The following is a 15,279-nucleotide window of genomic DNA, read 5'->3' as shown; positions in this document are numbered from 1 at the left end:
AATGCTCACCATTTTTGTTGCACCTGTAATGTAAGGTTGGGGTGTAAGGGGCTGTAAGATAGCAGGAGAGCGTGTAAACAGAGAGCTTTCAGTAACAGTAAGGGCAATAGGGGACAGATTTGGTATGTGCCAATGGTCCCGCCCACAATTCAGAGATGAATCTCTAATGAGCTACTGCCACTCTGCAGAAACCATGTCCTAGAAAACGACAATTCAAAGACAACTGGGAACGCTTTGATAACAACTCAAGAGATGACGGGAGTGGAACTTTAAAGAAACAGAAATTGGCATGACTCAAAAACACTCAAACAACAAAAGTGAATCAAACTTACTATGCGTCACTCGCATGAGAGAAACTTCTGTGCATAAATAAATCCAGTTTTTCTGCTTTTGTTCTTTCTAGCAGGTCATTAAAATGTTTCTAAACATCAGAAAGTTGCAGTTCTGAGATTAACGAGGAAAGGTTTGCCTCTCCTACATGATGTGCGCTTTAAACAGCATAATAAACTATTGGAAACAAAGTTTTTTTTAACATGATAGAATTTTGCAGTTCCAAAAATATTTACATGCTGAAAATCCTGATGCCTGGGAGTCATTAAGCAGTTTGGTTTTATGGAGGTCACGTTTAACATGCTTTGAAGGAATACCTTTGCCCAATTTGAGTTGGTTTTTGTACTTTTATCTGGTCTGCAACATCTGCATGTTTAATACTTAAAAAGATTTCAGGTAAGGTCACAAGTTAGATTGTAAATTGTAGCTGTGGTTAGGCTTCCACCAAGATAGCACAAAAATGTTTAAAAAAGGGGGATTTTTTTTTGTCAAATTTCCAAAAACATCACCATTGGGAAGATATCCTATGACGTGAACTGAAAGTAAGGGTTGGTGGTGGCTTTAAGGTAAGGTTTGCAGATTGCTAAGTGTGATTCGCAGCTTTTAGTTGATGTGTCTTTCGACAAGACCCTTAATCCCAAATTGACCCCGCTGTCTTCATCAGTGTGTCAGTATCTGCAAGTGTGACAATCTTTGTAAGTCGTGCTTGGGGTAAAAGCGTCTCCTAAATTACCTAATGCAACTGCAAAGCAAATGAGAAGCAAGCCAAGGGCGTTTTTTAACAGGAAGAAAGCTTTAATGGGAGTATTTACATGCACTCAAGTAACAGGATTATAATCAGGGTTTTAGGCTAACCTGGTTTCTTGGGGCCAATTTGCAGCAAAAACATCTGTGTCAAATCTTGGATTGCTCATCGTCCCAGAATGTAATCAAACTCTCCTGCATGATTGGTGCATGGGCACAGTTACAATGTCCGTTGGTACAGTAAATGGTAGTGTATCCTCCGTCTGTCAGCGGCGAGTCTGAGACGCGTCAATTAGCCTAACACAAAAACACAACATCCAATGGTTCAATCACCACCGCCTTTATGGCTAGATGAGGAGTGTCTGAAAAAAATGGACAAACTACTGATTTGAATAACAATATACTCAGAAAGGCAATTTTGATCCTAATTTTCTATAGATATGTCCTCCATCTAAAGAAAAATGGCACAAGAACATGTTAAAAACATCAAACCGCGATTTTCATCAAAGAGGGTCTTCAGGATTTGCCTGGAGTGGTCTGCTCCTCTCTTCAACCCTCCATGGGCCCGTACAACCCAAGAACTTGCAAGCTACCTGCATGTGACTATATTTGTGGTCTATTGAAACCAGGCAAATGAATGACCTTAGCTCCAGACCTTTTGATATTATGTTTGTATCTTTTTCCTAAATTAATGCTCTCTGATTTACTTTTATAAAAGACTCTTTACATGAAAGGTGCTTTAGAAATAAAATTAATTTTAATTTGATAAAATACTTTTATGCCACACGTTATGTGTGATACTGTACTATTGCATAATTCATTCCATAACTGTGACATGTTTTGCACTCACAGCAGTGACAGTACAACCGTGCTGTTGTAAAGAAAACAGTTGTGTGTTACAATTCTGCAAGCAGGTGAAGGGTTTGTGCCTAAAAATGAAGAGAAACTAAACAAACCATACTTAGGGCACATATAGATTTAAGCACAGAAAGAATTATGTTATGAGCTGGCTCTTGAAAGGCTGTGGCACCAAGTTTAGAGTGGCATGTGTGGCACATTCAGGAACGTGGGTTTTTGAACATGCTTTTAGCATATGGTGTCACACAGATATGTCTCTACCTGATATTAGCGCATTCACTCGCAGTTTTTCTTTGACACCTCTGTTCTATATGACTTGTGTCCGATAATAAACCACTATTATTAATTTATCCTTCAAGACTAATTTTTAAACAGTTGGTAATTCCGTGAATTGAAAAGGACGCTAAACATACAGCACTACTAAAACCAAGTACCTGATTTGTCAAAGTTCAACTGGTTTAACTTTTGTTGCGCATTCAGTGGTCTCATGTTTTGTAAGTAAAACTTGAAAACTGACTTAAAAAGTTGCGAAGCGAATGAGTGAATTTAATGGTTTTGAATACGGAAGCCTGAAACGCGCATAGATGCCTGTGTACATAGAGTTTTCATTTGATGTGGCCACTCAGACGTACGTTTCCGAGCCCCGTGTGAATGTAGCATCAAACTTGATTTAAGTGGAAAAGCAATCCCAAATAATGTCCTCATCTTCATTTGGTTTTGTCTTCTTCACACACGGCGTTCTCAGGGATGAACCAAAGTTTGACCAAACAACCAGCAAAATGTCACAACAATAGCATCTGCTCACTTTGGAGCAATACTGCATCAAAAGATCTGTCCAGAGTTGAAGAAAAGCACAAAAAGGAAACTGGCTTGTCCCACTATTCTTGGATAATCATACCTAATGAGTAATGTACTACTTGTTACGCACAGCAATCTGTTGTTCAATCTGTTCGATCCATTGAAGGGCCATTTGCATTTATTTTAAAGTGAACTGCACACCACTCTGCTGCTCCACAGCTCTCCACTCGATTTTTTGGGGCTTGGAGTTGTTGGTGTGAGCATTGCATTCACCGTCTACACCATGAAAACCAATCCAGTGAAGCTGCAGCTTCAGGGTCTTTGTAATTACAGCAGTGCTCTTGGAAGTCAGTAGATTCCGCAGAGAATAGATGACGTTCACGTCCCATTAACCTGTTCTTAAACATTCTTTTTGTTCCAATATGGAATATTCTGCAGGGATTCCAAGTATACTCAGATAATCCTTTTAGAGATGGTGTCCTTTGATGGTGCCACCTGTGAGGAGGCAGTTTGAACTATTTGGACAGAAGGCAACGACATGATGTTAAAGTTTGCTCAGGATTTAAGATGAAAGTTTGCTAAAGAGCAACTTCTGCAAACTGCTTACCCTTCCCCTGAGTGGAACCTGGGTTACTTTAGAAAAAGAGCTCAAGCTTCACAGCTTTTTCAGCGCTGGGAACAAATGTGCTGTTACCACCACATCGCATCACAAAGAGGGAGACATTTTCACTCTTGGATAAGCTTTAAACATGTTCAAAAAAGGGGGAAAAAAAATAAAGAGGGAGGATTTGTCTGAAAATTCTAGTCATTGGAAACTTTCTGTTTTGGGAAGAAGCAACTGATCTGAGTCCTGCTTTTTTTTGTTTTTTTAAGCTTCTGGCCATTATAATTAAAACAATTAAAGTAATTAAAGCAAATTAATCAGCGATCTCCAATAACCTTTCTTTATTCATGAGGACTTTAATGGATGTGGAGACCTTGTTTGTGCCTTTTTCCTCCAATCATCCAAACCATCAGTTTCTTCACAGCACCTAATCACTGCTGCACATTTCTCTCTGAAAAGATGCTAATGAAAGTCGATTAGCTCTGCTCCATCAGAGCTAATGAACTCTCTCTGCTTGACTGTCACCAGGGGAAGAGTCTTTGACAATATTTGTGGACAAACGGAAGCTCAGCCTGGAGTCATCTACCACAGGGGATGAAGGCAGCAACAAGATCACCAATGCCACCGGCGCCGTGTCTCTGGAAGCTCTTCATCAGCTGGCTGCTTCGTATTTTGCTGACAGAGAGGGCACCCTGCGCAGGCTGCACCACCTTCAGATTGCATCCACCGCCGTGCGGGTATGTGAAAAGTATGAAAACACAGCAGAGGTATGAATACATTCTCAATGCGTGACGGCAACTGGGTCTCTCTTCTGCCCTGAGGTTTGTTAGAAAAATAAACAAAAAATAAATAAATAAATAAATAAATAAATAAGCTAATGTCAATTGTGCATAGGTGCTAACCAGAAGAGATTTGAATGTTTAAGGGAAAAAAAATGTTAACAGAAATATGTACAACATAAGGTGTTATAAAAAGGGGTGGGATCATACAAGATTTTTCTTCTATCCCCTCCTCTGCAAGCAAACTATTTTGTTATATGTGTCTATTTTAGAGTGTTGTGTATTTTCATTTTTTTGTTTGAAAAAAATCAAAAAAATAATTAAAAAAAAGAGTACAAATGCCAAACAATACAACAACTTCCCTCACACTTGCACCTATGGTCACCTTACATTCCTCTTTCCCACCGACCTACTTGCCACAGTCTAAAACACTCTTAAGATGAGCACACCTGTGCCAGGTGAGTTAAATAGGTCACATGAAGCAGTTCAGGCAACTTGGTGACATGCAACAAGTCAGAAAGCAAATGTGTCCTAATGAAGGTGTTAAATCTTTGGCACTTTTTGTCTGTTTGAATTAAACCTGGGGGACTATTCTAGTGTAAAAGCAACCTTAGACACTTTGACACAAAATGTAAAACAGTTTTATCAGACTATATAAAATCTGGAAAAACAATGTTTGCATGCATACCAGGCCCGGTTTTAGCCAGCCCCACTATAGAGAGCAGGTAGAAGGTAGGCAAGTCTGGGCGTGCTAGGGTTTGGGGTGTCGAATATTCTCATGAGCCCCTAAAATGCTTAGAAAACCATGCAATCATCATAACAGCTCATCTATTCATGTTGTCCTTTGATTTTGTTGATATGTCTGTAACAATTAATGTTGAAAGCTCTTCCTGACCCTTTACTGGGCTTGGGACCTGCACAAGCAGGGCACTGGTTTGTGCCCTGCTGAGGGTGCATTAATCTTTTTTTTTCTCTTTATGCCTTTCTGTCTGTCTATCCTTATGTTTTTCTTTTCATTTTTTTTTTATTTCAGTATTTTTTTGCTCATTTTGTGTGTGTGTGTCGGAGTGGGGGTTTCTTTGGTTAATTGTTCAATTCAATTTTTTATTTGTACAGCCCAAAATCACAACAACAGTCGTCTCGATGGGCTTCAAAGTAAAACATGAACTCAAAAGGATCATTAATACAAATAATAATCAATGTGGGCTTGCCCATGCCAAAATTCAATCTTGATGCTTTCCAACGTTCTGATCTTCATCCGATTAAGCTCCCATCAAGACTTAGACACTTCAGCGTCAACACACTTCTTTCATGTTGTTAAAAAGAGTCATATTTTATCACATTTGCTGCAACTCATGTATTCCTTGACTGATTTAGGATGGTTTATTATGTATTGACAGGATTATTTCATGGTAAAATTGAGACAGGCGGAAAGTTTATTAGACTCTTTTTGGGTTCGTTGAGTGAAAACTGGACATTTTTGCTCAAATCCATATATGTCAGACTCTAACCTGAGGACTCCTGTCCTGTTTTTTTTTTTAGTATAAGGAGATGCAATATCAGGGGGGCGGAGACACACTACCCAGCTTCATTACACCACTTTTAGCATGACTAAAAATATGTCAGTCAGTTTTAACAAAAATATAGTGGACACGAAAGTGGGAGTGTGATGCACAACACAAACACTTCATAATAGCTGTCAAGGAGCAGCAGAATCAGAGAATGTTCTAATTTGTGTGCTGGAGGGCTGTAGAGGCAGATGTGAAGCCATCTGTCTGACGGTGTTTGCTGGGCTATAATTTTTTTCTTTTTCTGCAACAGGACAATGAGATGAAGCACAGCGGTAAATCTTCACTAGAATGGCTGTTGCAATGGCTCACTTAAGGACAAATGACTTCCACATAGATGTCTTGTTTTTGTTGCATTACCTCAATATTCTGACAGACATAATTTGCATTTTAAACATGCAATTTTCATAACATTACTGTAATATAATGTCTTTGATAAAAGAAAAAAGTAACATTTTATAGCAACAAGTTTAGTCCTAATCTAATAATAATATTAACATATTAATAAAAAATAAGAGTTTCCTGGGGCTCCCAACACAATAATATGCAAAGTCTTAACTTGCCGAAGTAAAAAAGCTAAAAAAAAAAAAAAGTTTCTAATCCTATAAACCTAGGCAAAGATTAGTGGGGTTGTTAAGTGTCTTCATTTCCTAAAGTCTTTGCTGCGGCTTCATAAGCACCCCACAGGTCTTGCCTGAAGACACTGAATTTGAAATCCCTTTACGTGCTTTCTTCTTGAAAATCGCTCCTGTTCTGGCTGCTGGATGTCTATGTGTTTATTGAGTCTCTTCCAAAAATGATCATTTGGAATTACGATGAACTGACAAAGTCCTAAAATATCCAACAATCTGGATTTTACTTTAAAAATAAAAGTGCTAACGTTTCAAAGGCTAGTTGTCCTTACAGAGTGTTGGTTAGGTGGTCTCTGTGTAAATCCTTGAACCTGTGATCATTTGATAAGGATTATGTAATCCCAACTTTCCAGGTTATGAATATGATGTTGTAGAGCATAATTCTCCATAATAATGTTATTCACCTCTTAGTTGTGGGGTTGGTGCGGAGCCCCCCCCCCGTTCCCTCCCTTTTGGTGAGGTTTGTAGCATAAGGCTAGTGGCCTGCACACGGTGCCCAGGGTGTTTTCTCACAAATATGCTCTCTTTAAAACTGCTTTTTTTGTCTGCTGCTGATTCAGAATGATTTGAATACAGAAATACTCAGAAATGCAATTTTTAGCTTTATTTTGTAAATATATGTCCTCCATCATTAGAAAAGTGCCACAATATATCAAAAACAGTAACACTATGTTCATGGGAGTTGGGTCTTAAAGAGTAAAATAATTTAATGTAAGCCTATACGATGAGTAAAAACATGGAAGAACAAGAATGGTGACAAGACAGGAGAACCTAAGCAACCTGGACAGAGACAGAGAGGTTTTTCCTGCAGTGAGATGTCTCTCGCCTTCGCCACACCATGACTAATTCATCCTGTAACCATAACCCCTCCTGTTTAACTTTTCTAGAATTGTTCATCGTATGTCCCATGTCAGCTTGTTCATAAGAGTTCTCCTTGCCAGGCATTTTTTTTTCTCTTGATAGCAGACCCACCCGTTTTCTGTTTGTGTCAGATTTTGAGTTTGAGTTACTTCCCTTCAGTGTTTTTGAAAGTTTGTGGTTTTTCAGTATCAGATCCTCTATCTTGTGACTTTTTTGTTTTTTGGTGAAAGAACAAGTTTTATTTTGAGTCATGTTAAGTTATTTATTAAATTATTTGGATCTCCATCATCCCGCCTTCTGTTCCTTTGCGTCCTCCAACACACCCCTTCATGATAGAGTATTTTTCTCACAGAATGTAGGACAGAGCTATCATGACCGGGTGCATTTATAATGAAGGGGAAAGCCCAGTGACCCAGTTACACCAATCCACTTTCTAGTGATTCTTCTTATTTATAAACACGCTTGTAGCACAGAAGACTTTTTCTCTTGCACGTCTTTTGCACAAAGCACATGCACATTTTTAGATCGACTTGTGTTTTATTTAGCATACATTCAGAGTGTCATCATTTATGATGCTTTTACAATGTTGCAACAAATTTTTCATCATTCAGAGCCCAGCATGTCTTCAAGACTCTCCATGAGATTGGGGTCTAGACTCTGTGGGTCTTCCATCAGCATAAAGAATTTCTGACTCCAAAGGCTAGTTCATGCAAGACATGACGTCCTACACTCACACAGATGCAGGAGAATACTTGTATTTCTGTCCGGGAGTTTTCATAATTTATAGTAAGCTCAACAGCAGAGGACAGTCAAGTTTTTAAGGAGATGAATACGATTTTTTGTGAACATTAGAAATGTATTAAATCTGTGATATAGATGCAGAAGTCCATCAAATCCAACTCTCATCCTGCAATTGAGAATCACTCTTTGGTCAGCGTGCGCCCCCTCATATATGACTTTGACTACAATGATTTGGCAAGAATGAGCTTCAAAAATGACTAATACTCCAAAATAATGAGATCAAAGGGTCTGTCAACGATGAAAGGGAACCAGCTGGTATGCATTCGACTTCTGGTTTTAGAGGCTGATTCACTTCTGACGTTGTCCTCTAAATGCCGTCAGGGGGCAGAATCTCTATGAATAGAAACATATGTTCATGTGTAGGTTCCAAAATTGCCACACTACATTGTCAAACTTTGATCTGAAAAAATGTAAATCATATTAATGAAGTAACTTTAACACTTTACTTATCTTGAGCCTTAGTCACAACTGACCTTACAGGATACGGGCTAAAATGGGTAAACCTGCACCCGGCATGCAAGAAACACCAAAGGTAAGTGAGCATGAAGTAGGTGGGACGTAGGCGGTTCATATGGATTTTTTATACTTTCAACCCCCTCCCAAAACCTGTCCACTGCGTAAGGAGCCTGTTAGTGCACAAGCGTGTGCTCTTTGTGACTGTTAGAATTTAGGCAGTTACAGTGTAGTTTGTGTGGACATCCTACAGGCGTCTAATGGGCACTTAAGTATCACTTGCACACCCCGTGTATACAGCATTTGCACGCGGTCAGAAAGTAGCCAGTAGATGCACCTTACTAACAACTAAAGTGCTGCATAAAGGCCATCGTACCACAGAATCACCTGTACATGATAAGTGCGTGCAACTTACATTGTCCTTATGAATAATTCACGATACACTTGCCCCGCGACGGGGGGTCTAAGGGCAGGGATGCCAGTTTAGCTTAGTCAGTTTGTCAGTTCATTTTAGTATTTTCCTATGTAATTCTATGTATTCATGATCCTTTTGACTTTATGTTCCACTTTCCACAATTACCGAAACGAAGCCCATCGAGACGACTGTTGTTGTGAATTTGGGCTATACAAATAAAATTGAATTGAATTGAATTGAATTGAATTGAATTGAATTGAATTGAATTGAATTGAATTGAATTGAATTGCGCATAACAATGCTACAATCCATTTTCATGAAGTCTCTTGAGGTGGCCACACGAGCCTCAAGGGAACTGCAAGACTCACCTCCGCCTCCTTTGAATAGTAGCCACAACTCTCTGTAACCTTCTACGGTCCCGGACAACACAAAAACCCACAGTGTATCGTCATCCTGAAACGCTGTGAAATTTTCCGATATGAATAGATGTGACTAAAGATTTAGAAAACCTCACCAGGATGACTAAACTATATGAATAGAGAAGTGTGTTTATTCAGTAAGTTTAACTGTAACGTACGGTGGCCCAGAAGGGTCACAACACAACACATTAACTTTATACACAACACACTAACTTTACACACAACACATTAACTTTACACACAACACATTAACTTTACACACAACACACTAACTTTACACACAACACACTAACTTTACACACAACACATTAACTTACCTCACAACACATTAACTCACAACGGAAGTAAAGCAGCAATTGAAGTGCTTTTATTCTGAAATTTCTACTGGGCTGAGCAGCTAACTACCTAACAGAAAGTAATGTCACAGTGAGCTGTGGAGGGAGCTGCACGCCGCTCCTCTCCTCTCCTTTTTTCCGCTCCGTCCTCTCACACAGGCACGTGCAGTCCCCAACACACACGCACACACAGGACGGAGCGGAAAAAAGGAGAGGAGAGGAGCGCGCGTGCAGCGACAGAGGGGGGTGTCAGAGCGGAGGGAGGAGTGTGTGTTCATATTGTGCGTGTTTAGAGGAAGGAGAACCGTAGTAAAGACAAAGTTTCTGGCAACACTGCTGCTAGCTTCTCGTGTAGCAATAACATGCTCCCTCCACAGCTCACTGTGACATTACTTTCTGTTAGGTAGTTAGCTGCTCAGCCCAGTAGAAATTTCAGAATAAAAGCACTTCAATTGCTGCTTTACTTCCGTTGTGAGTTAATGTGTTGTGAGGTAAGTTAATGTGTTGTGTTGTGACCCTTCTGGGCCATGAGTTAATGTGTTGTGTTGTGAGTTAATGTGTTGTGTTGTGAGTTATTGTGTTGTGTTGTGAGTTAATGTGTTGTGTTGTGAGTTATTGTGTTGTGTTGTGAGTTATTGTGTTGTGTTGTAAGTTAATGTGTTGTGTGTAAAGTTAATGTGTTGTGTGTAAAGTTAATCTGTTGTGTGTAAAGTTAGTGTGTTGTGTGTAAAGATAGTGTGTTCTGTTTAAAGTTAGTGTGTTGTGTGTAAAGTTAATGTGTTGTGTGTAAAGTTAGTGTGTTGTGTATAAAGTTAATGTGTTGTGTTGTGACCCTTCTGGGCCACCGTAGTAACGGCCACACGGTGTTGTCAAACTTTGATCATATTAAAATGATATAATGGACCAATTTTAACACTTTTAAAGCTGCTGTGCCTCACCTCCATCAAGATGCTAATGGTATGTAGGAATCATATTGTTATTGTGTAAAGCCATTGAAACAAAATAAAAATTAACTAAAAAATGGCTGACCTTTTGGATGGGTTTTATCAGAATTATGCGAGACTTGCAGTGTGGGGGAATGTGGCCTGTGCAAAGGTCTTATGACGCCTCCTGTTCATAACTTTTTATGGACAGAAGTCAAGAGACCAATTAGATGGTGAGTTGTTTCCAGCTCAATGAGCACAGGATTACATCTCTGCTTCATGCAGACAGTGTGGTCCAGTTGAACTCTGGGGAGGTTTGGAGCCAGCATAAGAATGATCACCTTGAAATCTATTGAGTCGTAAAATCTAGATTTCCCTCTTAGATTTTATGGGCAGATATCTGTTTGAACTTGTAGAAGTTTCGAGTATTTTGCTGTCTCAACACCTTCTGGTGTGTTGTGGTAAATCAGTATTTCTGCTCACATCTATCCTGTTCTTACCATCAGAATGACATTGTAAACTTTAAATTTGGATAAGTCTTTTTAGTTCAGATTGTTAAGCACCTCATTATAATCCTATCCGAATTTCTCGGAAAAGTGGGCATTGTATTTTCATTGACAGATAACAGTAGGCTCCTGGACATGTCCAAACATTCATCATGCCTGAGCTTGTCATTTCCAAAAAGGATTCTCTGAGCTCATATCTGGCCAAGATGGGGACAATCTCAGAGCCATAACCCTGGCTATAAAGCATGCCGAAATGGGTCACATGAGGCAGGCACTAGTGTGGATCTCAATGTAGAAATCATACTCTACACCTTAAAAAATCATCATCAGTGTGTCTCTAAGAGAGCTAGAGAAAGTGTGTACAGAGAGGGCACTGCACAAACTGTTGTCCCAATTCCACATTAGAAATAGCATATTAGCAAAAGGGGAGCCGTGGTGCAGAGGTAAAGTGGTCAACCTCTTATCAGAAGATAAGGAAGAGTCGGAAGGTTTAATTACTGCCTTCCCCGCCCCTATGTTGAAGACACTGAACCCCACATTGCTATTCGTGGTTTTAGGTTGGCGGCAGTATTAGGCAACAAAGTTTGTGCATGCATGGGTGAATGGGACTGTGACTGTAAAATGCAAGGGTGTGATCAACTTATGAATTCATGATTATGAATCGATTAATAATCCTACAAACGAATTGACCTTCAACATTTATTTCAAAATGCAATAAATCGCTTATATCAATATTGGAAAATACCATTGGGATTGAAGCAGGATGAGTTTATTTTACTATAACATAAAAACAACAAGTGCCATATTATCTTGCAAGAAATACAAGGGCTCTGAAAACTTCACCTGCTCTGTCCAGTAACTGTCGTTATTTATCTCTGAGTCACACTGGTTACATTTTTGACCAAAGATATCCTGGATTGATTCTAGGGCAGTTAAACGGATTGTTCAAAATGAACCAATATTGACTATGAATCGTATCCACAACCTCAAATTAGGATATGAATCAAATCGTTGCTAAAATAAAATCATCACAGCACTATTAAAGTGCCTTGGGCCTTTGAGGAATTTGGAGAAGTGCTATAGTTTACACCATTTACTATAAGCAAGTATGACTAATTACTTTTTCTTTTATGTGGTCGAACTTATAAAAAGTTCTACATACAAGTAAATTTCTCTAGTCATGTGTTATATTTCAGATTAAGTTCCCTGTTTTTAGTTTCGAAGGTTTGTACTGTCAAGCTAACAATAAACTGACTGTTTTTAGGGGCAGAAGAACACGGTCAGCATCACTTCTTGCAAATGCTTTCTTTGTAGCAAGCTTTAAATAGGAGAGTGGAGAGGCAGACTAGAGCAGCAGTTGTGCGTCCTGTAATAAAAACACCAATCATCCATTTTATCATCTGTAGTGGGTATTAGAGTGTGTGCATTAATCAGCCTGAGGGGGGAAAAGTGGATGCTAAAGTGAGTGGCCACTGATGAAGACAAGTGCGCCCATCCAAAATGAGAATGTGTTAGCCTGGTTATGTATCAGTTTTATGGATTAAAGATATCAATCCATTAATTTCCTGCCTGAGGGACTTCTATTCATTTGCCACTTTGCAGCGGCTGCAGAGTTCAGTCAGATTGATGATCGGTTGGAATGAGAGCCGGAGAGCCAGATGAACGCCACATTTTATGAGGGATGTAAAGCAGCACCTGCAACACATGGACATTCATTAACATCGCATATGGGCTACTCAGGATTCACAAAAACCTCAGAAGGATTCCGAGCAAAAATCTATGCTACTAAAAAACTATGTGTTCATGAATTCCAAAATGAGGAATAATTCATGTTTAGGAATACATTTATCCGGGCAACATAATCAGCGGAAAGTTTGTGCTGTGAAGTTTTTTCACGACACTGAAAAAGTGATCCTGCCAGAGAAGGAAACAGTTGCTATCTCAATATCAATTTGTAGCTTTTCATATAATTTTGCACACAACTTTTTACTAACATGCAATTAAAGTAAATTAGTTAAAGAAATGTCTTCTTTCAATGTGCTTTCAGGTGACCGAGATGAGAACTGGGCCTCTTGGGTGCAGCAACTATGACAATCTGGACACAGTCAGCTCTGTTTTGGTTCACAGTCCAGAAAACAAAGTTCAGCTCCAAGGTAAATGTCTTTTCTTGTGTGGAGAGCAAAGACGAAAGTCATTACTGTGCCGGTGGGGTGCCAACGCAGATAAACTGAGCTAAAGAGAACGGCTTTCTTGCTTTTTAACATAAAAGCTTAATTCCGACTGAAATCTGTCTGGGATTTTTAAAGAAGCAGGATAATCAGAGCTAATCAATACTGTACCAATTTAAACTAAGGGCTACAAAAAGAGACCAAGACAAAGACAAGACAAGAAAAATAGACTGGAACACACTAATGGAATACAGCATAATATAGGAATTTTTACTCATTAAAAGATCGAGACTAGAAGGTTTTTCTGATAAACTCTGTAGCTCTTTAGTCTCTAAATTAAAATCCAGCACATCATTTGTTTTTTTCCAGAATTCATTTGACCTAAGGGTGTATTCACACTGGAAGAATAATTTGGTCCGCTGGGTCTGCTTAATTTGTTCCGGATCAAGTCCTGATCCTTGCGTTTGGTCTGTATCCAGGCTGCTGTCAGGCGGCATTTCCTGATTTGAACCAAAGCTTATAAACAAAACCACGTGACTAAAAATCTCTTCGCTCATTGGTCAGGAATTAAAGCAACTACAGGGCAAAAATTATGGAAGTCCTGCGCTTCACCATCCTTGTTGGGATAGTTCACTGATTGAAGCTTTGTATTTTGCTGACCAATTTTTAACTTCTGTATTAACTTTATACTTGCCTTTTGGTCCGGCATGCTATAGGGTGGTTACTGACAAGAAGACGACTAAGAAAGTATGCTAATAAGTCTTTATGACATCTAGATGTCAGGAAAACAGTGAGAAGCAGTTTGCATCACGTTAAAAATGTTTTGATTAGTGTGCATTCCTCCAATCACATTTCAAAAAGGGGATGTAAATCTAATGTTATTGTTTTGTTTTGAGAAATGGCAAGCCACAAGCTCCCTGCTCTGCTCCATTCCAATGCAACCATTTTCCGACAAATAGACCCATTAACGTCTTTGTTTCCCTCGTCCATGCTGGCATCTGGCTCAAAACTGTACGGCTGGATTTAAATTGCTCGCCATTTTTGTTGTGCTGGTAATGTTATGTTGGGGTTGTACGGGGCTATAAGCTAGGTAGACAGTGTTTAAACAAAGGGATGATGGGAACTGAGGGTGGGCTTATTCCACACAAACTCAGAGGCAAATTTCTGATGAATACTGCTGCACTTCAGAATCTACAGCATGTCCTAGAAAACAATACAGGATTTTTTTATTTGGGCTAAAAACGTTGGTGATGCGTGCAAACTGTGACATGTGTCATGGCTGACAGCAGGAGTAAACATCGCCACCCACTACTGGCAAAAGCCAAATGCTAAAGTGAGTGGATCAAAAGATGGTCAGCAATGAAAAACCTACGTTTACACCAGGCTCAGAAAAGGGCGTTCAAGCGACTGTTTTCAATGAAAAGCGTATGTGATGAGTGTTTGAGGCTTCCCTGTTCAAATCTCTTGGGTTCACCCTTCACTACGCAAGATTTTAAGTTGGTTTTCAAGCTTTACATACAAAACATTCAACAATTGAACATGTGCTGAAAGTTAAACCAGGTGAACTTTTATCAGGGACTTGATTGTGACCCATGGGTAGCGTCTTTTTAGCAAAATACGAAGGTGCATACTGGTTAGAAAATAATGTAAAATAAAAAAAAATTAAAAATCGACCATGAAGGCACCAAGTCTTTCATAAACCTGAATAGAGCTGTGAAAGAAAAAGCCTGGAGCAAGATTCGCATGATTTGCACTGGTTTGACATTTTGCACCAAGGCTCTTCCAACTGTGAGTACATGCGCTAGTATGGGGTAGCTACAGACCTGTGTGAACACCATATGCTCAAAGCGCATTAAAAAAAAACTGCGTTCAGAACATTATGGAATCTGCAGCACTTGTCCGGTGTGGACGTAGTCAGCTTCTCAGCATGGTTTGGTGCAGATGCTGTGCTATAAGTTTCCTAAAATTGCCACATTGCTCTTTAAAGGTTTTCTCTCTTGAAACAAAAAATACTTGTTTCCAAGAGAGTATTGCAGCCAGAGCGTACCGGTCTCGCACTTAAATGCTAGGAGCACTTTGGCACAT

At 39.4% G+C, this 15,279-nt stretch overlaps 1 protein-coding gene across 1 annotated transcript in view; it reads left to right on the top strand.

Moving 5' to 3' along the window:
• LOC101156849 (BMP/retinoic acid-inducible neural-specific protein 3) overlaps positions 1–15,279 on the top strand; it is a 34,648-nt gene that overhangs the window by 8,704 nt on the left and 10,665 nt on the right. The window contains exons 4-5 of the mRNA XM_023965379.2: positions 3,863–4,071; positions 13,074–13,179. Coding sequence (XP_023821147.1) covers positions 3,863–4,071; positions 13,074–13,179 — 315 coding nt within the window. The remainder of the gene's footprint in view (positions 1–3,862; positions 4,072–13,073; positions 13,180–15,279) is intronic.

Source organism: Oryzias latipes, chromosome 17 (assembly GCF_053564925.1).
Source record: "Oryzias latipes strain Hd-rR chromosome 17, Olatipes_Hd-rR_3.1".
NCBI lineage: Eukaryota > Metazoa > Chordata > Actinopteri > Beloniformes > Adrianichthyidae > Oryzias > Oryzias latipes.
This window is presented reverse-complemented; position numbering and strand designations above follow the sequence as displayed.